This window comes from Scyliorhinus canicula, chromosome 6 (assembly GCF_902713615.1).
Source record: "Scyliorhinus canicula chromosome 6, sScyCan1.1, whole genome shotgun sequence".
Lineage (NCBI taxonomy): Eukaryota > Metazoa > Chordata > Chondrichthyes > Carcharhiniformes > Scyliorhinidae > Scyliorhinus > Scyliorhinus canicula.
Genome location: NC_052151.1, coordinates 96617353 through 96645105, shown reverse-complemented (window position 1 = coordinate 96645105; position 27753 = coordinate 96617353). Strand labels below are relative to the sequence as shown.

At 45.8% G+C, this 27753-nt stretch overlaps 1 protein-coding gene across 1 annotated transcript in view; it reads left to right on the top strand.

Annotated features, from left to right (window-relative positions):
• Window positions 1-27753, top strand: part of tbc1d32 (TBC1 domain family, member 32) — a 348975-nt gene that overhangs the window by 107016 nt on the left and 214206 nt on the right. The window contains 7 exon segments of the mRNA XM_038799703.1: window positions 1777-1914; window positions 8658-8750; window positions 9096-9238; window positions 10718-10845; window positions 21413-21611; window positions 24750-24838; window positions 26653-26791. Coding sequence (XP_038655631.1) covers window positions 1777-1914; window positions 8658-8750; window positions 9096-9238; window positions 10718-10845; window positions 21413-21611; window positions 24750-24838; window positions 26653-26791 — 929 coding nt within the window.

The window sequence follows — 27753 nt, the reverse complement described above, 5'->3', positions numbered from 1 at the left end:
GCTGTATCCCGCACCTGAACAATTTCCCTCGCCACTGCATCCCTCCAAAGCTGGCCTTTTCTCCATATTTGTAAACCGCTCCTCTTGCCCGCCTCTATTGGCGCACTGCCTTCCCTGTGGACAGCCGGTCAAAACACACATGCAACTCCTTCCTGTTATCCAACTCCGTTGATTCCCTGCCTTCTGCATAATCCCTGTCTATTTCTAACATCTCATCTATTACTCTTTGACGCTCCACCCTCTCCTCTTTAGCCACCTTTGCCTTAAACGAGATCATCACCCCCCTCGCCACCGCTTTTGGAGCTTCCCAAACCACCTTTTAGGGCCACCGAAACCTGCTCCCCGGGATTTAGTGTCCCCGGGCTTCAGTGTCCGCAGCCCCATCCCCCCCCCCACCTCACCTCCGTTCACTAGCCGACTTAAGTTAGCTAGCACGGGGCCCCTACCCAAGGCTTTACCTCCCCTCCTTTCCTGCCCAGTCCCAGGAAAAACAACCAAACCCAAACATCTCAATAAAGTAACGTAAAACTGTTGCAACAAAGAATGACAATCAAAAAACTTAAACTCTATAACAGTGTGAAGTAAATAAATAACAATGCAGGTCAAAAAAACAAAACATTTATATACTTTCCCAACTCCCCATTCACAGTCCACAACCCCTCTTCACTTCAAGTCTTCACTTCTGTCAAGCCTTCTGCCTTCACGAACGCCTCTGCCGCCTCCACCGTCTCGAAGTAGAAATCTCTGGCGCTGGACGCCACCCTCAGCTTCGCTGGATACACCACACCAAATCACACCCCGCTGTTGTATAATGCCTTCTTCACTCGGCCGAAAGCCGTTCGCCGCTTTGCCAGCTTCACCGTCAATTCTTGGTATATGCCAGCTCCAGCACCAGCCCACTTCACCTCCTGCTTCTGCTTCGCCCAGTTCAACACCTTCTCCTTCATATGGTGCTTGTGGAAGCAGATGAGCCCTTGGCAGCTCATTTAACTTTGGCATCAGCCTCAGCGACTGATGGGCTCGGTCCAGTTCATACCAGGAGGGCTCCTCACCCTTCCCCATCAATTTCGCCAACATCTCGGTTGGCCTCGAGCTCTCCACGCCCTCAGGCAAGCCCACAATCCTCCGATTTTGTCACCGTGAGCAGTTCTCCAGGTCCTCCAGCTGTGCTCGAAGCCCCTTATTGCCTCGACTGTGCTGCAACGTGGCCTCCACAACCTTCATCTTCTCGCTCTGTTCCCTCACCTCTACTGATGTCTTCGCCACAGCTACCGTCACTGCGGCAATTGCCTCCTCCATCACCGCCTTCAAAGCCACCGCCGTCTCCTTCCTCAACACCTCCGTGCGCTTCGCAAACTGCTTCTCCAGCTCCAAAAACATCACCTCCGTCATCTCTGCCGTAAGCAGTTTGGCCCCACCCAGCAGCCCTGCCTCAGCCATCTCCAGGCTGGCCATTTCACTCGACGGTGAACACTCACTCCCTCCCTTCTTCATGGCTGTTTTTCTTAATCCTTTTGACATCCTTTGTCTTCCTTATATCTTCCTTCATTCAATCATTCGTAAGTTGCCCCCAGGGCCGGATTTTAAATTCCTAAAAACACATCTCAAGCAGGAGCCACCCAACATGCGACTTCCCCTCTATGTGCCGCCACCGGAAGTCCTAAAACAATCTCTTTACTAGCTTATGTTTTATGGAGGGATTATTGCCAAGTTGAATGTCAATGAGAAAATTCTACTTCTTTTGCACAGGTTCTAATTTTTCTTTTGTTTCTAAAGACAGTGACCGGAGGACATACTACACAGGACATGAATTGCAATATATTTACTTTGTGCATTCACTTTGTCTTCTGGGAAGATTGTTAATGTATACGCATGGTAGAAAGCTGTTTCCTGTAAAGGTGAAAAACAGAAAAGGTACAAATATCTAAATTAGTTACCAGATTGAATTATAAAATACGATGTGATGCTTTCTTCTGAGCTGCTTTAGCGTGCCAACAGCTTTATACTTTTAATATGCATATTTAGAGAGTCTATGTATGAAATTTGAAATGTAAAAATACGCAGATATAGTGTGAAGCCGCTGAAGTATATACAAATCACATATTACATGTGGTGGGATCCCTCAATTTTTATTTTCCTGGATGACACAGAAATCTTGAACAGGATAAATAGGAGGAAACAGCATTTAAAGAAATTTGGATTTTGTACACAACACAAAAGTTGGCAGTTTTCCTACACTGTGAAAGGCCTAAGAGGCTGCCACAAAATGGCCCTAAATTCCATTTCCATTTTAGGAAGAATTTCTGCCAGAGGGGAACAAGTTTGAAAGTACAATATGTGCTTTGAACTGTTGAGAACTATTGGGTATTTCCAGCTTGTGGCAGAGATCTTAATGGATTCATGCTTCTTGGACTCTAGGTATAATTTTGAAGTCACAATAAGATGGCAGCTGAAGATCCTAAAGAGGTTTGCTACGTCAGACTATGGCTGGGGGGATTCTCTTTTCTCGCTGGCAGTGTAACTTTGCCCGTGGGTTTTCCGGTGGTGTGAGTGGCTTCAATTATAAATCCCATTGACAAGCGGCAGGAAGAGAGATTCCTGCGGCCATGAACGGTGCATTGCTGAGAAACACACAACTGGGAGATCGGAGCATTCCGCCCCACATCTTTTACTTTCATGCAATTTGAAGTAGCCACACCACTGCACTGCTGCCCAAGCCCAGCCATCACTCTCCCATTATTACCATACTCCCATACTCTGTTCTTCACCCTATCAGCTGTCAAGACTTCCCTCTCCTATTCTGCTATCCTGGGGGAAAACTTTCCCTACTCCCAGATCCTCAGTACAAGTTAAAAGATTTCTTCTACTACTCCTGAATCCCAGGACCTCTTCCCCCAGTGCTGCTGATGTTGTAAATTGGGTTTTAAAGAGGTAAAATGAAAAATCTGTTATATGGTAACAATATTAGGAGATGCACACATTTCATTTCAAAATATATATGAAACACTTACATCAACATGCCCGATGGAAAATTCCATTGTCAAGATGCCTCCATTAATCCATTGTAAAGATGCCTCCATTAAAAGCAATACCTTTCACAACTGTAGATGGTGTAATGTTAGGGATTTTCACGATCAAGTTTTACTAGCACTAGAAACAAGAATTTCAATTTGTATAGTGCCTTTGACTTGTGCCACATCTTAAAACAAATTTTACAGTGCGATGCCGAGGATATGGAGTCACAAACTCAATTTGGGCTTAAAATAGGATGCAAGTTTATGAACAGTCAGGTTCAGTCTCAGTTAGTGGCTTGAGATGAGTAATGGCATTGATAGTATTTGTGCAGGATTAAGCATTGAAAGTTAATCTTTTAACACACTCTTTTATAAAGCAGAGAGCAAAGATGGTAATAAAGCTAATTGGCTGAGCATAGATGGTGGTTCTAAGAATTTTTTTTTTCAGTAACTGCAAATCACATCACATTCATCATTTTCGGAGTGCTCAGTGGGGGGTAGTCTTTTTTTAAATTCACTTACGGGATGTGGGCTTTGCTGGTTAGGCCAATATTTATTTTCCATCCGTAGTTGCCCTTCGGAAGGTGGTGATGAGTTGCCTCCTTGAACTTCTGCAGTCCCTGACGTGTAGGTACATCCAATGAGCTGTTGGGGAGGGGGTTCCAGGATTTTGACCGAGCGACAATGAAGGAACGGCGATATATTTCCAAGTCAGGATGGTGACTGACTTGGAGGGGAACATCAAGGTAATGTGGTTCCCAGGGAACTGCTGCTCTTGTCCTTCTCGATGGTATTGGTCGTGGGTTTGGAAGGTGCCGTCTAAGGAACCTTAGTGAGTACTGCAGTGCATCTTGTAGATGGTACACACGGCTGTGACTGTTTGTGGAAAGGGGAGCAATCAAGCGGACTGCTTTGTCCTGGATGGAGTCGAGCTTCCGGAGTGTCGTTGGAGCTGCACTCATCCAGACAAGTGAGAGTATTCCATTACATTCTTGACTTGTACCTTGTGGATGGTGAACCGGTTTTGGATCAGGAGATGAGTTACTTGCGGTAGGATTCCTAACCTTTGGTACCTTATTGGAAGCCCCAGTATTAATATGGCTCATCCAGTTCAGTTTCTGATCAATGGTAACCACTAGGATGTTGTTTCTGGGGATTCAGCGATGGTAATGCCAAGGGGCAATGGTGAGATCTTCTCTTGTAGTTGATGGTTATTACCTGGCTACTTGTGTGGCGTGAATGTAACTTGCCACTTATCAGCTCAAGCCGAGATAGTGTCCAGGTCTTACTGCATTTAGAAATGGACTGCTTCATTATCTGAGGAATTGCAAATGGAGCTAAAAATTGTGCAGTCATCTGCAAACATCTTCACTTCTGATGGCAGAGAGGCCATTGATGAAGCAGCTGAAGATGGCTGTACATAGGATACAACCCTGACACTGCAGTGATGTCCTGGAGCTGAGATGATTGACCTCCAACCACTACACCATCTTCCTTTGTGCCAGGTATGACTCCAACCAGTGGAGAGTTTCCCCCTGATTCCCATTGACTCCAGTTTAGCTGGGGTTCCTCAATGCCATACTTGATCAAATGCTGCCTCGATGTCAAAGGCAGTCCTTCGCCTCACCTCTGACATTCAGCTCTTTTGTCAATGGTTGAACCAAGGCTGAAGTGAGGTCTGGAGCTGAGTGGCCCCGGCAGAACTCAACTGAGCCTCCATGAACAGGTTATTGCTGAGTAAGTGCCGCTTGATAGCACTGTTGATGACTCCTTCCATCACTTTGCTATTGATGGAGGGTTGACTGATAGAGCAGTAATTGCTGGATTGGATTTGTCCTATTTCATGTGTACAGGACACACCTGGGTAATTTTCCACATTGCCGGGTAGATGTCACTGTTGTAGCTGTACTGGAACAGCTTGGCTAAGGATGTGACAAGTTCTGAAGCACAAGTCTTCAGCACCATTGCCAGAAGATTGTCAGGGCCCAAGACCTTTGCAATATCCAGTGCCTTCAGCCGTTTCTTGATATCACGTAGACTGAATCATATTGGCTGAAGACTGAATCTGTGATGGTGGGGAACACTGAAGGAGACCGAGATGGATCATCCACTCGGCACTTATGGCTGAAGATTGGTGTGAATGCCTCTGCCATCTCTTTTTGCACATATGAGCTGGGCTCTTCCATCATTGAGGATGATGTGGAGATGCCGGCGTTGGACTGGGGTGAGCACAGTAAGGATTCTTACAACACCAGGTTAAAGTCCAAGAGGTTTGTTTCAAACACGAGCTTTCGGAGCGCAGCTCCTTTCTCAGGTGAGGATCATTGAGGATGGGGACATTTGTGGAGCCTCCTCCTCCATTAAGTTGTTTAATTGTCCACCACCATATATGACTGGATGTGGCAGGACTGCAGAGCCTGGATCTGACGCGTTCGTTGTGGAAACATAGATCTTGTCTTATTACTTGCTGCTTATGCTGTTTGGCACACAAGTAGTCCTTATTTGATGATATGATGCATCATCCAGCAATTAGTAAACCGGTAATTCTTCTGCTTCTTTGTGACCTTTCCTTCCTCTTTTATCCATATTATTAACAGGCCTGCCCATCTCTTATTTTTCTGATGATACTACCTGTTCTTCTCACAGATGCTGATTGGTCTTTGTGTGTATCCATTTTTAGTTGATTCTGTTTCTGGAGCACATGGTGTATTTTTCCTGTCAATTGGTTAAGGAGAAAAATATTTTACTTAAGAAATGAGCGAATCTTTTCAAAAGTAAAAATTTTGCAGATTGTAGATCGTATTCTCCCAAAAATGACTATGGGCGGGGATTTCCGACCAGCCAGCATGTTTTGCGGTGGTGGAGGCGGAAATCACGTTGACAGCGCCCCTCGTTGCTGGGAAACCCGTGCGCCGGCGTGGGACTGGAATTTCCCACCGTTGTGAACAGCCAGTAAATCCTGCCCAAAGTGTTATTACAGGTGGGAAAACCGGTGCCAATCACGCAGGCTGTGCTCGCGTGATTCCCATCGCAATTCACACACATAGTCATTTATTTGGAGTCGGGGATGACACCCACCAAAAAAGTGATGTGGGACCCAAAGATGCAAGTTTCAGCTTCACAGAGAATGCCCTGATCTCAAAGTGAAAGCACAGCCCTACCCCCAACCACCCTTCCCAAACATTGCAGGCACCTGGGCTTGAGTGACGTGCGGTCCCTCCTCTCATCAGGAACCAAAGGGTCTCCCATCAGACCCTGAACCCTTCTTGCTGGCAAAAACCTCTCCACCTCAGCCTCCCCCCAACGAAGCCGGCATCAGGCACGTCCCTACACCATCGCTGGTACCAGCCCCCTCCTACCCTGATAAGTGAACACCCCATTATGGGTCCACCAAATTCCCAACCCCCCCTTCATGGCCCTGCCCCCCCCCCCCCCCCCCCCCCCCCCTCCCCCTTAAGGCCCTGCTCCTTGGCAGTGCAAACCTCAGGCCCTGGCAGTGGCAAACTAACACTGCTCCCCCCTGCCTCGCCGCTCAGCATAGTAATCACATCCGGCCTCTGGTAGTGATCCCCGTGGCCTTGCATCACGCTAGTGGTGGGGGGGGAATACAGGGAGTCTGGAGAATCTGGATTTATCTGGACGCAGCATATTTAAATGCCCGGCGAATGCCTGAACAGATTTCATCACCTGCAGGGGGCTTGCAGCATCGCGCTCTGTTCGGTGCCAAGCACAGAACCCATTTCAGGGCTCTGAGGCCATTCTCCCAATATAAACGTATGTGCTCCTTGTTTTTGAAAGAATACATTTGAAGCCTGCAGAAAAATTTGCTGAAAATCAGTCATACTTCGCATATCTTTAGCGGCATGTCCCAAAGGAGTTTAGGTTGAGGTTTCAGAGTACTGCATCTCAGCACGCCAACACACTTTCTACAGCAGAGCTGCATTACCATGGGAAGCTATCGAGGCACGGATCAAAAATACTGTCACTATCAGTACGCACCTGTTCTGTGAACCTGAGCAGAAGTGTTGGAGAGCATAAGGAACCTGCTGAGAGATAAAACATCAGAATTGTTGTTCCCTAACAAAGCACTGAGCTCAAATTGGGCATTATTGTACTGACATCTTAGAGTAGATTCCTTTCAGCCCTGGCATGCTGCAGTTCTGTCAAAAGATGTTTGTTCCAGTGGAAGCACCAAGTAAATGTTTTACACACTGAAGCTTTTTTTCCACCTTACATTCCTAAATTTCTAGGTTGGAGCAAAATTAGAGTTAAAGGCAAGCACTAAAGAGAACAATGAAATATGCTTTTGCAGCCAGGAAACAACAAAATACATAATTATCCAGAAGAAGTGAAACTTCAATGCCTATCATGCTGAAAATATTTTCTTTTTAATTTTAAATCCAACCACTTTATTTGTTTACCAGAAATTGGTAACTGTACACTGCATATTTAATTGTGTAAAATACCTTGTTTGAATTCCCTATTTCTCTTCCTTTCATATCATCCTCCCTTTTATGAATACTGCTGTGACCTCTGAAATTCTCATCAGAATTGATGATCGTATTAACTTAAATACTATTCTGATGCATAGATTGTCCAGAAAGTCTTGCCTTTCGGGCAAGGTTCCAATGAACAACTTTTATATGCATTTCTTGTGATGGGTTACTCATACATGATGCAATCAGGCTGCTTTCCCCTTGGAGAGTGAGAGCTGACCGGTGGTGATTTAACCTGAGGATCACCACACCTCTGGTGAAGGGCAAGAACATAAAAACTAGGAGCAGGAGTAGGCCATTTGGCCCTTGAGCTTGCTCCACCATTCAATAAGATCACAGCTAATCTTTTAAAAGCTCCACACAACAGGGCTGGTTTAGCTCAGTGGGCTAGACAGCTGGTTTGTGACGCAGAACAAGGCCAGCAGCGCGGGTTCAATTCCAGTACCAGCTGAGAATTCTGAATTTTTGGTGTACCCGAACAGACGCCGGAATGTGGCGACTAGGGGCTTTTCACAGTAACTTCTTTGCAGTGTTAATGAAAGCCTACTTGTGACAATAAAGATTATTTGTTTATTGTATTTACTTGCTCACTCACCACAACCCTAATTCCTTTGCTGTTCAAAAATCTATCTATCTTTGCCTTAGAAACATCCAACAAGATAGCTTCAACAGCTTCACTGAGCAGGGAATGCCACAAATTTACAACGCTTTGGGTGAAGAAGTTCCTCCTCAATGCAGTCCTAAATCTGCTCCTCCTTATTCTGAGGCTATGTCCCCTAGTTTTAATTTCACCCTCCATTGGAAACAACTTCCCTGCTTCTATCTTATTCCCTTCACAATTTTATATATTTCCATCAAATCCCCCCTCATTCTTCCAAATTCCAATGAGTCTAGTCCCAATCTTGAAAAGGTGGGCCTTCATGAATAACCTCAGCCGTATGGGAATTGAAACCATGCTGCTGCATCACAAAACAGCTATCCAGCCAACTGAGCTAAACTGGCCAGTTTGCCTGAGGTGTGATAATCATCCTGTGGTCATCTGTGCTTATGGTGACTTTACCTACAATGCAATAAGGATTGAAGCCAGGAGCCATGTATTCAGCAAAAATTGATTCCAAAAACTGACTAATATTTTGTTTTAAACTAGAACCAGTATCTCTAATGGACTTGTTAGTACTGTTAATCCGGATGATGTATCAACACCCAAAATCAGCACAGAATGGAAATATTACACAAACAGGTAATAACCAAACACTGTGATACAATTTTACTAAAGCTCCATACGGCCAAAATGAACAAGACTGCAATTGAAAATTAGAAATAAAAATAGAAATACACATGGGATCTGCCAGTATCTGAAAAATGAAGATATTCTATTGTTTTCTGTAATGGTTCTGACAAAAGGTGTCTACATCAAATGTCAAGGTCATCATTCGAATAGAAATCCATTTGTCAGAACTTTGCTAGAAATGACAACCATCTCTTCCCTATTCAAATGCTGCTGGGCCTTCTGTGGTTTTCCATCAAATTTTGAAAAGTCAACAGTTGAGCATTGTTAAGTATGTGTCAAACACTTTTCTTTTAGATTCTTATGCTCCTGCAAATCTTGTGATGGAAGTATTGCGCATGTTATGTGGCCGAAAAGAATGTGCTACTGAATGCCTCTACAGAAGCATTGTTATAGATTCACTTCTCTTTCCAATATCCACATTGCTGAAAGGAGAACAGGTGGGGTAATTTAATTCAATTTTATCAGTGCTTTAGGTTTTTAGTTATAATTATACATTTTTGATGTATGCTTTTAACTTGCATGTAGCCATAACATTTTCAACTTCCCAAAAATGTTACTATTCTATTTTGCTTTTTAGGCACAAAATGGTCGACTGTGCTCCCAAAACAGCAACCGGAAGTGTACCTCCTAACACATTAGATAAGATAGATCCCTGGAGGTTGGCATTCCCATCAGACAGAATAAATGATGTTGATGTACTTATTTTCAATTTTTTAATCCTTGTGTTTGTCTCGCCAAGTGCAGCACAGTGTGGTGCCAATCCTCTGGAAGGCCACTGTACTTGCTGAATATGATTTTGAGAGCAATAGTTGTTGTCCTTCTGCTTCCCTCAACACCTGTACCCACCTCCCACTGCCAGTCATGGCACTTGCCACTCCCAGCTGTTACAGCTTCCCTAGTCAGATCTTCCCTGGCTTTTAATTACCTCTTTACATCCTGTTGCTCTGCCTTCTTGGCTACTGATCGTCATACCCTCACCCAAACTCACTTGCCTGAGGGTTACTGTGATGCCAGCAGTGAGCTGATGGCCAACAATTATTTGCCAGCAGTACTACATGACTCACTGACTCGATGGAAATTAGGTCTGTGACCCAATATTGGGGTAACCTTATTCAGGGATAGGAATTACATGCCTGAATTGCTGGGCATATAACACTGAAGTCTGTACCTTTCAATATCATTAAGATATGTAATTGTTTTACTTGCATTGGTAATAATGTGGCACAATAGTAAATTTGCTTCATTACCGTGGAGCAGCCAATACAAAATATAATGTAGAAAAGTGGTATCCTTTATTTGTATTTAATTTTGAAATAGAGGAACACTGCTTGGTGCTGTGATTTTCATTTCTGAGATTAGTGAAACTAATAAGGTGAATTTCCTGACTTTATCAATAGTCAGGAACCTTTATGAAATTAATTTGGCAAATTGCAACATGGTTCTATGCAGAAATGAATGTGGACAGTACAAAATTGTTTGGGGAGAAGACAGGAGAATGGGGATGAGGAACATATCAGACATAATTGAATGGCGGAGCAGACACGATGGGCCGAATGGCCTAATTCTTCTATATCTTGTCTTCTAATTTGACAGAAGTTAGTAGTCTCAGTCGGAAATTATGAGAGTATCTTGTGTTATCCTGCTGAGGTTTGTCAATGGAAAGAGAAGAGAGTGATTTACCATCCATCTACTCTTATTATGTCAAACATGGCGCTCCCAGCACTTGCATTCTTCAGCCTGACAAGGGCAGAAATTCAATTATTAAAAAGTCACAAAAAGCGATATTTGTCTGCAACCAGCAACTGCAAAAAAAATCTGTAAAAGTTTTATATGTGGAAAATGCTGCGCCGGTTAGTTTATTTTGTTCTGAAGTAAAGGTGTAATGGTAATCATACCAATTTATTTACTTTGAATAGATGATAGTTACCGGTATTGAAACAGTGCTGATAAATACAGCAGATATTTTGGCAAGGATAGCCTCCACAGACCGAGGACTTTCATTGCTCCTTTTTGGTGAAAATAACAAAGAAGCTGCAAGGAACTGGTAAGAATATATATACAACTCAAGAGAAAATAAAAGTAGTATCACGAGACTGTGGTTAAAATATGTATTTTTTAATCTCTTGCAAACCAGTTTTGATTCTCTTTTGCCAACTGCAGTTCACAAGTGAAATGGGTACATTGTCTAGTTGCTAAATGACTTCCGATTTCTCCATCTGGTTTTGCCCTTTAAGTTAAACAAATGGGACACCTTGCATTGCATGTTGTTTGGTCATATAACTTTCAATCATCTGTATATTTTAGTTTAATATAAATGTTCCTTCCTCCATGCCACATATCAATACCTCAAACTGAAGGACAAAGGGAAACTTTCTTTGCTAAATTCTGTTGGAAACTTCTCCTGAGCTGCTCTCCCATTCATTGTTGCATCATGCATTCCACTGCTACATTTTCAGCCAAGGTAGTTAATTTGACATTAATTCCATTAATTCAAATCTTCCTTATAAAATACAGAGCATTATGAAATGTCTTCTCAAATTTAGATGGAGCTACCAACAATGGTCTAGGCATCATACTGAGATAACTAAAGTAACCTTAGTCCAGTCAGCCCTCTAAAATTGTTTTAACAACATTTGGTGACTGGTGCTCAAATTTTCAAACCAATTGTTCAAACAAAACATAGAAACTAGGAGCAGGAATAGGACATTTGGCCCTTCGTGCTTCCTCTGCCATTCAATATGATCATGGCTAATACTTTATCTCAAGGCCATATTCCTTCTTTCTTAAGCCAGTAAAATCTAAAAAAAAATCTTTCTTGAATGCATTTAGTGACATGGCCTTCACAGCCTTCAGTGGTAGAGAATTCCACAGATGAAGACATTTTTCCTCATCTCAGTCCTAAATGGTCCACCCCATATCCTGAGACTGTGTCACCTGGTTCTAGATTCCCCAACCAGGGAAAATATCCTAGTCTGTCTGGCCTTGTTAGAATTTTAGATGTTTCAATCGGATCTCTCATCCTTCTAAACTCAAGTGAATACTGGCCCAGTTGAACCAATCTCTCCTCATAGGACAGTCCAGCCAATCCGGGTGAACCTTCGCTGCACTATCTCTCTGGCATGTATATCCTTTCTTCGGTAGAGATACCAAACCTACAAGCAGTACTCCAAGACCCTATGTAGCTGCAATAAGACATCCCTACATCTGAACTAAAATCCTCTTGCAATGAAGGCCAACAAACTATTTGCCTTCTTAATTGCTTGCTGCACCTGCCTCCCCACTTTCATTGACTGATGTACAAGGACATCCAGATCTCTTTGTACATCCACACTTCTCAATATATCACCATTTAAATAGCACTCTTTTCTGTTTTTCACACTGAAGTGTATAACTTTGCATTTAGCCATGTTGTACTGCATCTGCCATGTGTTTGCCCACTCACTCAACTTGTCTAAATCACCTTGAAGCTTCCTAGCATTCTCACAATTCACAATTCTGTCCAGTTTTGTGTCATTAGGCAGTGGCATAGTGGTATTATCGCTGCAATAGTAATCCAGAGACCCAGTATAATGATCTGGGGACCACAAAAGTGATGGAATTTAAACGCAATAAAATATCTGGAATTAAAGTCTCATGATGACGATGAAACAATTGTTGATTGTTGTAAAAACCCATCTGGTTCAATAATGTCCTTTAAGGAAGGAAATCTGCCATCCTTACCTGGTCTGACCTACATGTGACTCCAGACCACAGCAATGTGATTAACTGTTAAATACCCTATGAAATGGCCTAGCAAGCCACTCAATTGCACTCACCCACTAAGAAAACACAAAAAAGGAATGAAACCAGACGGACCATCCGGCATCGAACTAGGCACCGGAAATGATAACTGCAAACCCAGCCCTGCCAACCTTGCAAAGTCGTCCTTACTAACCTCCTTACTAACTGGGCAGCACGGTAGTACAAGTGGATAGCACTGTGGCTTCACAGCGCCAGGGTCCCAGGTTCGATTTCCGGCTGGGTCAGTATGCAGAGTCTGCACGTTCTCCCCATGTCTGCGTGGATTTCCTCCGTGTGCTCCGGTTTCCTCCCACAGTCCAAAGACGTGCAGGTTAGGTGGATTGGCCATGATAAATTACCCTTAGTGACCAAAAAACGTTAGATGGGGTTATTGGGTTACGGGGATAGGGTGGAAGTGAGGGCTTAAATGGGTCGGTGCAGACTCGATGGGCCGAATGGCCTCCTTCTGCATTGTATGTTCTATCTGGGGGCTTGTGCCAAAGTTGGAAGAGCTATCTCACAGACTAGTTAAGCAACAGCCTGACTTGATGATACTCACAGAATCATACCTTGCAGAGAAGGTCCCAGACACCGCGATCATCATTCCTGGGTATGTCCTGTCTCACCGGCTGGACAGACCCAGCAGAGGTGGCGGCACAGTGGTCGGGAGTGTGTTGCCCTGCGAGTCCTCCACATCAACTCTGGACCCCATGGCTTCAGGATAAACATGGGCAAGGAAACTTCCTGCTGATTATCACGTACCGGCCACCTTCAGCTGATGAAGGAGGAAGCACTGAGGGTGGCAAGGGTGCAGAATATGCTCTGGGTGGGGGACTTCAATGTCCATCATCAAGAGTGGCTTGCTAGTCCCACCACAATCCGAGCTGGCCGGTTCCTAAAGGACATAGCTGTTAAACTGGCACTGCAGCAGATGGAGAGGGAACCAACAAGAGAGAAAAACATCCTCACCAATCTGTCTGCTGCAGATGCATCTGTTCATGACAGTAAGTGATCACTGCACAGTCCACGTGGAGACAAACTCCCTTTTTCACATTGAGTATACCTCCATTGTGTTGTGTGGCACTACCACCGTGCGAAATGGGATAGACTTCAAACAGATCTGGCAACTCAAGACTGGCCATCCATGAAGCGCTGTGGGCCATCAGCAGCAGCAGATTGTATTCAACCAAAATCTGCAAATCATGGTCTGACATATCCCCTACTCTACCATTACCACCAGGCCAGTGGATCAACCCTGGTTCAATGAAGAGTGCAGGAGACCATGCCACGAGCAACATGAGGTAAAATGAGGTGTTGGCCTGGTGAAGCTACAACACAGGACTACTCGTGTGGCAAATATCATAAACAGCAAATATTAGATAGAGCTCAGTGATTCCACAATGATCACATCTGATCTGAGCTCTGCAGTCCTGCCACATCCAGCTGTGAATGGTGGTGGACAATTAAACAACTTACTGGAGGAGGAGGCTCCATAAATATCCTCATCATCAATGATGGAGGAGCCAGCACTTCCGGTAGCAGCCATGTCCAAATAGGTCGCGCACACGGCAGCTCCCGCCGTGTTCGGAGTTTTGGGCCTTTACACGGAGTGGCAGTGGCACTTTGACGGTGATTCCCGGTGTGGCAAAGGATGCTGGAGAGGTTCCTCCCACTGCTGCATGGAGGGAACCAGGAGCGGGGCCGTTAAAAGAGCGATTGCGGGGAGGCAAGCGGAGCGGGTCCTGGAGGACAAAATGGCAGCCACCGCGGACCAAGCAGCGTGGGCCTAGTGGTCGAGAGAGCAGCAAGAGTTTTTGAGAAGCTGCTTCGCAGAGCTGAAGACGGAGATGCTGGCCCCTATGAAGGCCCCCAGTGAAAAGATGGTGGAGACTCAGAAGATCCAGGAGAAGTCGATTAAAGAGGTGGAGAGAAAGGTATCTGATAATGAGGATGAGATCCTGGGCCTGGCGGTCAGAGTGGAGGTGCACGAGGCCCTACACAAAAGAGATGGCAGGAGAGACTGGATGACCTCGAGTATAGGTCCAGGAGTCACAACCTGCGGATTCTGGGCCTCCCTGAAGGTGCGGATGTGGTGGACGTGAGCACGTATGTGACTTCAATGCTGGGGACGCTGATGGGCGCGGGGGTCTTCCCGCGGCCCTTGGAACTGGACGGGGCGCATAGAGTCCTTGCGAGGAAGCCTAGGGTGAACGAACCACCGAGGGTGATGGTGATAAGGTTCCACCGCTTCACAGACAGGGAGCGTATCTTGCGTTGGGCAAAGGAGGAGCGGAGCAGTAAATGGGAGAACGGCGAGATTCGCATATACCAGGACTTGGGAGCTGAACTGGCTAAGAGGTGTGCGGGATTCAACTAGGCTAAGGCAGTCCTCTACAGCAAAGGGGTGAAGTTCGGGATCCTGCATCCGGCGAGGCTTTGGCTAACGTACCAGGACAGGCACTATTACTTTGATACGCCGGAAGAGGCGAGGACATTTATTAAACATGAAAAGCTGGACTCGAACTAAGAGGCAGCTGCACGTGGTGAAACACTCTGGCAGGGATGTGTAACCGGTTGTTGGCCTGATGTAAAATTGGCAGTAGAATTTAAGTTGTTCGCTTTTCTTTTTCTGGGGTTTTTCTCTTTTTTTCTGTGTTTCCCTCAGGGCGCGGGGTAACGACCGGGTTGTGTTTTTCGTTGCACGGGAAGAATGTGGATGGCTCTTGCCTTCTTACCCTGTGGGGGAGGGGTGTTGGGGGCCCGAAGGAGGAGACAATAGTAAGTTTCGAGATAGAGGCGGGAGCGGCCGGGGTCAGCTGACTTACGGAAGCGTAATGGGGAGGAAATCAGTGCTAAGTGGGTGCTTGGCACGGGGGGTTGGGACTGGGGGGTTGGGGGGGATGGGGCACTGCTTTGCTGACTGACGGGGAGCCAACTGTTGGGGACGGATGGAGAGTCGGGTTGGGGGGCCTCCGGCGGGAGGGCTTGAGCGAGCGGGGGGCGCGGGCACGTGGCTGGCTAAAAGAGGGAGATGGCGAGTCAGCAGGGAGGGGGGGGGAGTCAACATTCCCCCCCCCCCCCCCCCACCCCCCCTGTCCAGGCTGATCATGTGGAATGTGAGGGGTCTGAACGGGCCGGTCAAAAGGGCCCGCGTGTTCTCGCATTTAAAGGGATTAAAGGCAGACGTGGCCATGCTACAGGAGACGCACTTAAAACTCGCTGACCAAACGAGGTTAAGGAGGGGATGGGTGGGCCAGGTGTTCTATTCGGGGCTGGACCCGAAGACCAGAGGGTGGCACTTCTGGTTAGTAAACGGGTGGCATTCGAGGCAGGGAGTATTGTGGCGGACAGGGGGGGGGGGGGGGGGGGGGGGGGGGCAGGTACGTAATGGTGAATGGCAAGCTGCAGGGGGCTCGAGTGGTGTTAGTGAACGTCTATGCTCCGAACTGGGATGACGTGGAATTCATGAGGCGCATGTTGGGTAAAATCCCAGACTTGGAGTCAAGTAACTTGATCATGGGGGGTGATTTTAACATTGTCCTGGATCCGGCACTGGACCGGTCTAACTCCAGGTCGGGAAAAAGACCGGCAGGGTCCTGAGGCAGTTCATGGATCAGATGGGGGGCGTGGACCCATGGAGATTTGCACGGCCAAGGACGAAGGAGTTCTCCTTTTTCTCCTACGTCCACAAAGTCTAATCGCGGATTGACTTTTTTGTGTTGAGCAGGACGTTAATCCCGAAGGTGGAGGGGGTCGCGTATTCGGTCATTGCGGTCTCGATCAATGCCCCGCACTGGGTGGACTTGCGACTGGGGGCGGAGCGAGGGCAGCGCCCCCTCTGGAGGGTGGATGTGGGACTGCTAGCGGATGAAGAGATGTGTGGGTGGATAAGGAGGAGCATCCAAAACTATGTGACAACAAATGACACGGGAGGTAACCAACAACGGTCTGGGAGGCTATGAAGGCAGTTATTAGAGGGGAATTAATTTCTATTAGGTCCCACAGGGAGAGGGCGGAGAGGGAGAGGCTGGTGGGAGAGATATTTAGAGTAGACAAGAAGTACGCGGAGATCCCCGAGGAAGGGCTGCTGAAGGAGCGCCGGAGATTGCAGGCGAATTTCGATTTGCTGACTACTGGGAAGGCGGAGGCACAGCTGAGGAAGGTGAAGGGGACAGTCTATGAGTATGGGGAGAAAGCAAGTAGGATGCTGGCACACCAATTTCGCAGGAGAGAGGCGGCCAGGGAGATCGGGGGAGTGAGGAATAAGGAAGACAATATGGTCTTGGGCCCAGAGAAGATCAATGAAGTCTTCAAGGAGTTTTATTGTAAACTGCCGGAGTCAGAACCCCCGAGGGGAGGGGAGGGGAAGGGATGAAGCAATTTATGGATCAATTGAGGTTCCCAAGGGTGGACGAAGATCTGGTGGAGGGACTGGGGGCTCCGATTGAGTTGGAGGAGATAGTTAAGGGCCTAGCAAGTATGCAGTCGGGCAAGGCCCCGGGTCCGGATGGCTTCCCTGTAGAATTTTATAAGAAATTCTCGGAGCTACTGAGCCCACTCCTGCTAAGAACCTTTAACGAGGCAAAGGAGAGAGGAACCCTGCCCCCGACGATGTCGCAGGCATTGATCTCGCTCATTTTGAAGAGGGAGAAGGATGCGCTTCACTGTGGGTCCTACAGGCCGATATCGCTCCTGAATGTGGATGCCAAACTGCTGGCAAAAATTTTGGCAACCAGAATAGAGGACTGCGTCCCGGGAGTGATTGAGGAGGACCAGGCGGGTTTGTCAAGGGCAGACAACTGAACACAAATGTGAGGAGGCGCTTGAATATTATTATGATGCCCTCAGAAGGAGGAGATGCAGAAGTAGTCGCTTCAGTGGATGCAGAGAAATCCTTTGACAGGATGGAATGGGAGTACCTTTGGGAAGTATTAGGTAGGTTTGGATTTGGTGAGGGATTCATAGGGTGGGTCAAGCTACTGTATCAGGCCCCCATAGCAAGTGTATCCATGAACCGGCTGAGGTCGGAGTATTTTAGACTGCGTTGAGGGATGAGGCAGGGGTGCCCCCTATCCCTGCTACTATTTGCCCTGGCAATTGAGCCATTGGCCATAGCGCTGACGACTTCAAGGAACAGGAGCGGGCTGGTCCGGGGGTGGGGGGGAGGAGCACCAGGTTTCACTCTACGCAGACGACCTGCTATTGTATATTTCGGACCCGATAGAGAGGATGGAGGAGGTCATGCAGATCCTAAGGGACTTTGGGAGCTTTATGGATCAATTGAGGTTCCCAAGGGTGGACGAAGATCTGGTGGAGGGACTGGGGGCTCCGATTGAGTTGGAGGAGATAGTTAAGGGCCTAGCAAGTATGCAGTCGGGCAAGGCCCCGGGTCTTCATCCCTTCCCCTCCCCTCGGGGGTTCTGACTCCGACAGTTTACAATAAAACTCCTTGAAGACTTCATTGATCTTCTCTGGGCCCAAGACCATATTGTCTTCCTTATTCCTCACTCCCCCGATCTTCTTGGGATACAAGTTGAACGTGGGGAAAAGTGAGCTATTTGTAATCCACGCTAGGGGTCAGGAGGAGAGACTGGGGGAGCTCCCGCTCAAGATGGTGGAGAGAAGTTTTCGTTACCTAGGTATACAGGTGGCTAGAAACTGGGATGCCCTCCACAGGTTCAATCTATCTCGGCTTGTAGAGCAGATGGAGGGAGACTTTAAAAGGTGGGATATGCTCCCGCTTTCCCTGGCGGGAAGGGTGGCGACTGTGAAGATGACGGTCCTCCCCAGATTCCTGTTTGTTTTTCAGTGCCTTCCCATCTTCATCCCCAAATCCTCCTTCAAGCGGGTGAACAGGATAATTACGGGATTTGTGTGACCCCGCGAGTTAAAAGGCTGTTTTTGGAGCGCAGTCGGTGGGGGGAGGGGGGCGGCTAGAGGCGGAATCATGCAAAGGCACCAGCCTAGGGGCACTAGTAATGGCACCGCTGCCGTTCTCGCCGGCACAATACACCACAAGCCCGGTGGTGACGGCGGCACTGAGGGTCTGGGGTCAGTGGAGAAGGCACAGGATGGAGGAGGGAGCCTCAGTTTGGACCCCCGATACGTAACAACCTTAGATTTGCTCCGGACAGGATAGACGGGGGGTTTCAAGGCTGGCATAGGGCCGGCATTAGAAGGATGGAAGACCTGTTTATAGATCGGACTTTCCCTAGCTTGACGGCGCTAGAGGAGAAGTTCAGCCTACCCTGGGGAAAAACAGGTCGGGACATTTCGAAGGATACAGGACAGGGTGGTGTCTGGCATCTGGGTAGGAGAGGGGAAGGTGTCGGACATCTACCGAGAGCTGCAAGAGGCGGAGGAAGCCTCAATGGAGGAACTGAAGGGCAAGTGGGAGGAGGTGAGGAGTGGAAGAATTCTGGCAGGGCTTTGCGAGGGCTATGTCCAAGATTTTGGACACAAGGGTGAAGCCGAGTCCAACAATAGCGATCTTTGGGATGTCAGAGGATCCGGGGGTGCAGGAAGCGAAAGAGGCTGAGGTGTTGGCCTTTGCCTCCCTGGTTGCCCGGAGATGGATCTTGTTAATGTGGAGAGACTCGAACCACCCCCCCCCCCCCCCCCCCCCAGGGTGTGGAGGCCTGGGTTAGTGACATGGCTGGGTTCCTCAGCATGGAGCGAATAAAGTTTGCCTTGAGAGGGTCCTTGCTGGGGTTCTCCCGGTGGTGGCAACCTTTCCTTGACTTTCTCGGGGAGTGGTAAAATGTCAGCAGCAGCAGAAATTGGGGTGGGGGGGGGGGGGGGGGGGAGGGGGGGGGGGGGCTCAGGTGGGGGAACTGTCTATTTAATGTATATTTTCTTTTTGTATAATGGCAACAGCTACCTTCTTCAGCTGCTTCTGACCTCCCTTCCATCATAAGATCCGAAGGAGGGATGTTTGCGGATGACTAAACAATGTTCAGCACCATTCGTGACTCCTCAGATAATGAAGCAGTCCATGTCCAAATGCAGCAAGACCTGGACAATATCCAGGCTTGGGCTGACAAGTAGCAAATTACATTCATACCACACAAGTGCCAGGCAATGACCATCTCCTACAAGAGAGGATCTAACCTTCAGCCCTTGGCATTACCATTGCGGAATCCCCACAAACAACATCCTCTTCTGCTGAATTCTAAATTGTTCCCTCAGCACTGTTTCCTCACAGGGCTGAGGAACCAGGTTCAATCCCGGCTCTGGGTCACTGGCTGTGTGGAGTTTGCACATTTTCCCCGTGTCTGTGTGGGTCTCACCCCCGCAATCTAAAGATGTGCAGGGTAGACGGATTGGCCACACTAAATTGCCACTTAATTTGAAAATTAAAAAAAATTGTTCCCAATCCTCAGGCTTGCTGCTTTTTCTGCCAATTTTGTATGTTTCCTCTTTGGTTTTAATAGTATCCTGAATTTATTTTGTAAGCCATGGTTGAGCCACCTTTCCTCTTTTATTTTTGCTTGACATACTCCTACAACATCAATAGAGAATTGGATAAGGGAAAAACCTTTTTGACAGAAAGACTAGTAAGAATATGAAAATTAATATTACAGGGTGTAGTTTAAATGAATAGTATCGATGAATCAATAGGAAAACCAGCCAAACATATGAGGGGAGGAGGGTAGCCTTAGATAAGAAAAAATGGGAAGAAGCTTGATTGGAGCATAAACATCATCATGGACTAGTTGGGCTGAATGGTCTGTTTCATTGCCGTATATCCTATGTAATAATTTTTTGAAAGTATAAATTTAGAATACCCAATTATTTTTTTCTAATTAAGGGGCAATCAAGTGTGGCCATCTATCTACCTTGCACATCTTTTTGGGTTGTGGGGGTGAGACCCATGCAGACACGGGGAGAATGTGCAAACTCCACACGGACCACACAGGATCGAACCCGGGCCCTCGGTGCCTTGAGGCAGCAGTACCAACTACTGCGTCACCACGCTGCCATACCCTATGCAATCATAGCAATTAATCAACATGTCAGACTCTTCCATCGCCATCATGGAGTTGCCCTTTCCGATTGGTAGGGTATACCATCATGTGTGAGGAGCAGTAATATAGTCACATGGACGTTGCGTGAATCTTCAACATTGATGAATTCTGCGATTTCGGACCCAAAATCAGGGAAATCTGTTCATCACCTTTCAGCTGTAGTCTTGCAGCTGAAACTAATTTGGAGGAAATTGAGGGAAGCGGAGTGCAGAATAAACTCCGTGTACCAAAGGTGGATTGGCCATATTAGCACAGTGACCAAGTCCTGGAGAATTTAGCAACTATCACACAGTTCTGATCCGGACAAGTCTCATCACCTCTGTAAAGATATCTTCTATTGTGTATTCTGGCCCGACCACCATGCTAATAGGACAGTAAGGATTGATCAAGCATTCCAAAATGAAGGCATAGGGGGCTGTAACAAAATTGTGTACCTCCATAATCTGAACTCATGGACCAACATGTCCCTACTATTGACAAATATCAAAGACAGGAGACTAATCCTAGTTCAGTGCAGTCTCAAATAGCATGCTTGGGGTATCACCAGATATATCTTAGGATATGGAAGTACTTAATGAAGTGCTTAATGAAGCTACTACACTGGGCGATCTTCATGTTAAACACTAAAAACAGCAATCGGCAATCCCAATTGGTCAGAGCAAAATTTTATAGTCCTGGTACATCCTGTCAAGAATGGTGGTAGGTAACCAGGCAACAAAGCTGAGTTTAATTGTAACAAATTAAAAGATGAATTTTGAATGAGCTGTGTATCACGAGAGTTATATTTTGTTTTTATGTTGCCAGTCCTTCTGCAAAAGTAATTGCCGAGTTCACCAAAAGGTTACTTGATGGGGAGCTTCCTATTTTAGCTTCAACAGAACCATCCTCTGCTCTGAAGGGTGCTTTTATCTTTGTCTGTCGTCAGATGTACAATACATGTGAGGGTCTGGAGGTACTGATGCCTTATGGCTTACATGAAGCCATATCTAAAGCATGGAAAAAGGTAATGATTACAAATAGAGCGTTAATAGCTGCAACCTACCTTTTTTTCCCCTTAAGTCGAACCTTTTTAGAAAAAGTATTATGGAAATTCTGACAGGGATAAGCTAATGATTAAACTGAGGAAATCTTTCTTCATTTTATTAATTATTCTTAACTCTGCACTAATTATATTTCTCTGTGTGAATGAAATTGTGAACCAGACAAAACTTTTAAGCGTGGTAAAACCGTTAATACCACCTCCTTCTCAATGTTAATTTGTTCAAGGACATCACAGACGCCCTCCCTGATTTCTTTACCTACATCATCTTTCTCTATAGTGAGCACAGTTGCAAAGTACTCAATTATAAAACCTCCCTACATCCCAGCTCCCCCACACTACATTGCCACGTTTGTACATAATGAGCCCTTTATCGTTCTCTGGTCAACCTATTGCCCTTAATCCCTTGGGATTTCCTTTTATATACGGGCCAGGGTTTTAGGGAGTAACACAAAGTATATCATGGAGGTCACCTGACCCACAACTTTTAATAGTTTCGGTTATGGGGAGCACAAGGGCCCACTTTACGTGTGAGGCACAGAAATCTAAAGTATTTTTAAACAAAACAATGTTTATTCTATGAATCCAGGTAACATTTCATAAACACACAGTAAACATCTATCAGCTACCAACACTGATAATCCCACAGATACATAATCTATAGGTAACCCTTAGTAACATTCTAACAACATCCATAAGTCAAAGACCCTTTTTTAACAAAGGTTTGCTTTGTAAACAGTAGTTTGCATTCCTTAAGAGGGGCGGAATGCTCCGCAACACCCGCCGCCGTCGTGAAACCCGGAGAGGTTCATGACGGCTTCGGAGGCCGCTTCTGGCCCACTATTATCACCCCCCCCCCCCCCCCCCCCCCCCCAACCAGCTAGGAGAGCCGTGCCGTAAATCTTGGCCGGCGGGCCTTGTCGTTGGCGTCAAGGCCCGGCGCGCCATGAATGACGTGGCCGGCGCGCCTAATGACGTCAGCTGCGCAGGTTGGCCGGCTCCAACCCGCACATGCGCAGCTGACGTCACGATGGATGACAGCTCAAACCCGCGGTTGCCGCCTTCCCCTCCGCTGCCCGCAAGATGTGGCGGCTTGATCTTGCGGGGCGGCGGAGGGGAAAGAGTGCGTCCCCTTAAGATGCCGGCCCGATGATCGGTGGGCACGGATCGCGGACCAGTCCCCTCCCGAGCACAGTCGTGGTGCTCACTCCCCTCTCCGCCCCCCCACAAGCCACAAAACAGCTGCTGGCGCCATGTTCACGCCGGCAGCGACCAGGTGTGGTTGCCGCCGGCGTGAACCGGTCGGGAACGACAGGCCGTTCGGCCCATCTGGGTCGGAGAATCGCGGGCCGCCGTGAAAAACGGCGGCCCGCGTTTCTCCGAGAGGCATGTCGCAAACGGCGACATGCCATTTTGGAGGGGGGTTGGAGAATTGCGGGGGGGTCCCAGAGCGCCCCTCCCGCGATTCTCCCACCCGCGTGGGAGCGGAGAATCGCGCCCAGGGATTACTTTGAAAACATCAAGTGATCAGGAGACATTCTTTAGCATGCAGAGAGAGAGACCAAAATACACCTCCTTGGTTTGAATGCAGCTCTCCAACTGAAAACAAAACTGAAACTCGGAGCCAAAATCAGCTTCCAGCTCATAACGAAAGTAAGAAGCAGAGCCAGAGCCCAGCTCCACCCACACAATGACATCACTGCAGCCACTTGACAAGACAAACATTTCTTAAAGTGACAATCCCATGACATTTTATTTTGCCCACCAGTGTTTTCTCATGCTTATCTTCGTTCCAATTTATTTTAAAAGTAACCCCTTCACTCCCTCTACTCCTCTAGGATTTCCGCTATTTTGAGACCTCTGTATCTGCCATCAGCCTCCCTTTTTTCTTCCTTAGCAGTCCCTGGATATCCCTTGACATCCAGGGTTCTCTGGATTTATTGCTCCCACCCTTCAGTTTTACTGATATATGTTGGCCCTTTGCCCTCTTCATTTAATTTTTGAATGAATCCCACTGTTCTGTTGTAGATTTTCCTACAAGTAGCTGCTCACAGTCGACTTTTGTTGATCCTGTCTTATTGTATGAAAATTGGCCTTCCCTAATTCAGAACCTTTATTTCAAGTCCATCCTTGTCCCTTCCGTAACTTCCTTAAATCAGTTATGGTCACTGAAATGCACCCCCACTGAAATTTTGACCACTTGCCCGGCTTCATTCCCTAAAACTAGGTCCAGCACCACCCCCTCTCTTGTAGGACTTTCTACGTACTGACGTAAGAAGCTCTCCTGGATGCATTTTAAGAATTCCACCCCTCTAAGCCTTTCACACTTTGACTATACAGTTAATATTGGGGAAGTTGAAATCCCTTACTATTATTACCCGATTTTTCTTACAATTCTCGAAGATTTTACAGCACAGAAGGAGATTCATTCAGTCTGTGCCAACCATTAAACACCTATATTCTAATTCCAGTTTCCATCACTTGGTCCGTGGCCTTGTACGCTGTGACGTTTCAAGGCTCATCTAAGCGGCTCATCTAAGCGTTTGAAACTTCATTCTGTCCAGCACTGCTAAATATCTTGCTCCATCTTGCACATCTTACATACTAGCATATTTTCAGCTTTAAGACTGAAAAACGATAAAATGAAACACACAGGTATGAATACTAATACATGTAAAGGTTACTCATTTACTGTCTTCATAGCTAATTAACAGTGATGGAATTGAATTCCCAAAGCACTAGCAAAAAATATCAGAATGCCTTTGCTAAAATGGAATTTCATTTATCCATTTGCTGTGAAACAGCACCCTGATCTTATCAGTTTCATGACATAATTCCCCTTATTGTTAAAAAACAGACAATTGTTTGGCTCACCAGGAGAGTTATCATGGGCATCTGCTAGTAAAAATGTAGTTCTAAAAATGAATACAGGCTCTGGTTTGTTTGCTGGTGAATGAGTCTTTATCTATATTTTCATGCACATGGTGAGTGGGACTTGAATATTCAAATATGTTTTATGGATCTATATTTTTTTTAAACAGGGACTTCACAAAATCTTTGTAAATATGAAATTTCCAAATTCAATTTTTTTTGTGAACTAAGGCCTGTTTACTTTCTGAACGATACCATACTCCAACAGCAGGAAGTGGAACATCAAGGACTCTGTCAACTGCTCAAGGATTACAAAATACGTAGTGTGTACCCGAATTGTTGTTTTGCAATTGTGCGTGATCATACTGGTTAATAGCAATGATCTGGATTTAATGCATGCCCAATTACAGCAAAACATGGCATCTGGGCCCACTTGATTATGGGAATGCCTCATATTCGTCTCCTGGCATTGAAGAATCCTCTCCCGATTAAGTCCTCTGAAAAAGACAGAAGGGGTTGATGCGGGATTCCTCGGCCAATTAAGAGCCAATTCAATAGTGGCTCTGGGATTAAACTCCCTTGAAAGGTTACCCAGCAAACCTTGTTGGATTTGCTAGTAGCCTCCCCCACTATCTGGCACTCTCAGATCCCTCAATTGGATACATCGGCAGGGGTGTGGCTTCTGAAAGGCACTCTTGCTGCTCTTTCCTCCAACCTACATTGCTCCTTTCTTCCTTCTTCGGAGCTCCACATGCTCATTATGGCAGCCAGGAGAGTACTCCTCTTGACCCACAAGGAAACCTCACCAAAATGTTAAAAACTCACTTTCCTAACATCTTTTGGCTATTCTTCTAACTCTCGCCAGATTTGGGTTTTATATAGTGCACCTAATTTTCATCTTACTGCTGAACAGTAATCTTTGGCTGGTATTTATGGATGTTTACCACCCATGTAGTGAAGATAAAAATCGTATATCTGAATGAACACAAAAAAATCAAATCCTGTTTTAAGTATTATTTTCATCATCTTGCAGAGATATATATTGCTATGGAATCCTAAGGAATAATTCAGCACAAAATGTTTTTTTTAAACACAACATAAAGTACATTTATGAGACTGGATGAATCATAAAGAAAATTAATCTTTCTTATACTTATACATATTAGTAAAGCTGGTTTTTAAAAAATTAGAAATCTTTTTTTTCCTCTTGTACATATATGCTTGTGTAAAAGTCAATCTCATGATTGTTGATCTAAAGCACCTCGTATGACCCTACTTTTTCAGGATCAAAGCCAAACATTTCAGAGCTCTACAATCACATCAAAAAAATACATTCATTATTTGTTAAAATAGTTACACTTACCATAATTCCTCCAGTTCATTCTTGTCAATTAAGGCATAAAGAATGTAAATTGATTTTTGTGGGGAGAAACTAAGAGATCAGAAAAGAGTAATTAACAGTGCACATGGCACTGGGCTTGCAGGGATCAGCTTCCAGAGCAAAATTGAAATAAATGAACTCCCGGTCTTGTGTCCTCAGCTCTCAGCCTTTTTTGGGGATAGGAAGGTGCAGGCCTTGCTAATCTAACCCTTGCAAATGCAGTCAGAGGAGTTCCCTTGCAGTACGGCTCAGGACAAGGGCTGGGAGCCATCATCGTTATACATCAGTGGCCCTTTCCTTTCCCTGACCCTTGAGCATCATTGAAACCATAGTACCAGCCAAATTGCTGCTTCCTTTCTTGGAGTGTGTTGGTTGTGGGGGTCTCCGTAATAAAAACAGAGTGAGAGAGACAATAACAGCTGGTATGAACTACGCATCCCCCATTACCCTATGGTCCTTTTGAGGCATGTTAGCTGTATCAAATGGAAGTGTTTTAGTTCAACGTAAGCCCCTCAATTACCTGTGTAAAAGTCAACCCCTGAACTTTTTGTCGAAAAATTGATCACAAACATTTGACTGTTACATGAGTATATTACGGAATGTTGTTTTACTTTTGTTTACTTTTCTGTCTTTGGTACTACACTGCATTTAGGAGGAATCCTATTCTTGGTATGTTATCATAACCATGATTGAATAAATTAGCATGATTTCCTGGGCACCATAAAAAATGAAACCCTTTAACTCTCTTGTCAGGATGATCTTAGAAGAAATGTTGCTGGACAATCTGCTAAACTTTGCTGCTACTCCAAAAGGGTTGTTACTTCTGCAGCAAACAGGAGCACTCAATGAGTGTGTGATCTTCATGTTCAGTAGATTTACTAAAAAGTTGCAGGTATGTGAATCATTTGATAATTCATCTTTTGGGAATGAAGAGATGTATATGTTGTCCCTTTTATAATCTGTTATTTTATCAGTTCCAAACTTGTGTCTAGAATTCTGGATTGTTGACCTTTGATCATTCTTTCCTGTATCACCCTGAACCCATGATTAGCTATAGTTCTTCTTGTCCTCCTCAACCGCTCCAACATTTGAGATGACTGACAAATCTGTCCTTTTACGTGGTTCCTTCAGCCTTGTCCATCTGTGGAACCACTCTTTACATTGCTGTCTGTCCCAGTATAGCTTGATTCTGTCTCCTTCCCTGCATGGTTAATTTAGGAGAGTGCCAAGGTTCTATCTTTGGTATCCACCGCTTCCTTGTTTACATATTGCCTCTTTGTTACATTCGCCATAGATATGCGCCGGGATTCTCCATTGGCAGGATTGTCCGCTTCGCCGACAGTGCACCCACGGGTTTCCCGACGGCATGGGGGTGCTCACAATGGGCAACCTTCATTAGCCGGCTGTGGGAACAAAGAATCCAGCTGCCAGTAGCGGCATGCCGTGCCGAAAAACAGGGCTGGCGGGAAGGAGAATCCCACCCATGGTTTAGTTCCACATATATGCTGAAGGCACCTAATTCTTTTCTAAGTATGGTTTGGAGTCGGTAACTGTATGACAGCTAAGTTCAAGAAGTGTTGTCAACTTCAAATGTCATCATGAAATACTGGATCATAAGTTATATCTCTTTTAAATACAGTGATTGATGATAGGGCCTTTTTAGGAATGGTAAGTGAACATTAAATTTAACAGAATTGTGAAAGTAATGAAATTTCAGATGCATTTCAGTACATTATCCACATATATGCTGAAGACACCTAATTATTTTCTAAATCACCCTCAACTCATTGACAAACATTGATTCTCACTCTCAATTTATCAATGATCCTGAATTTTCTCAAAATGAAAGCCACT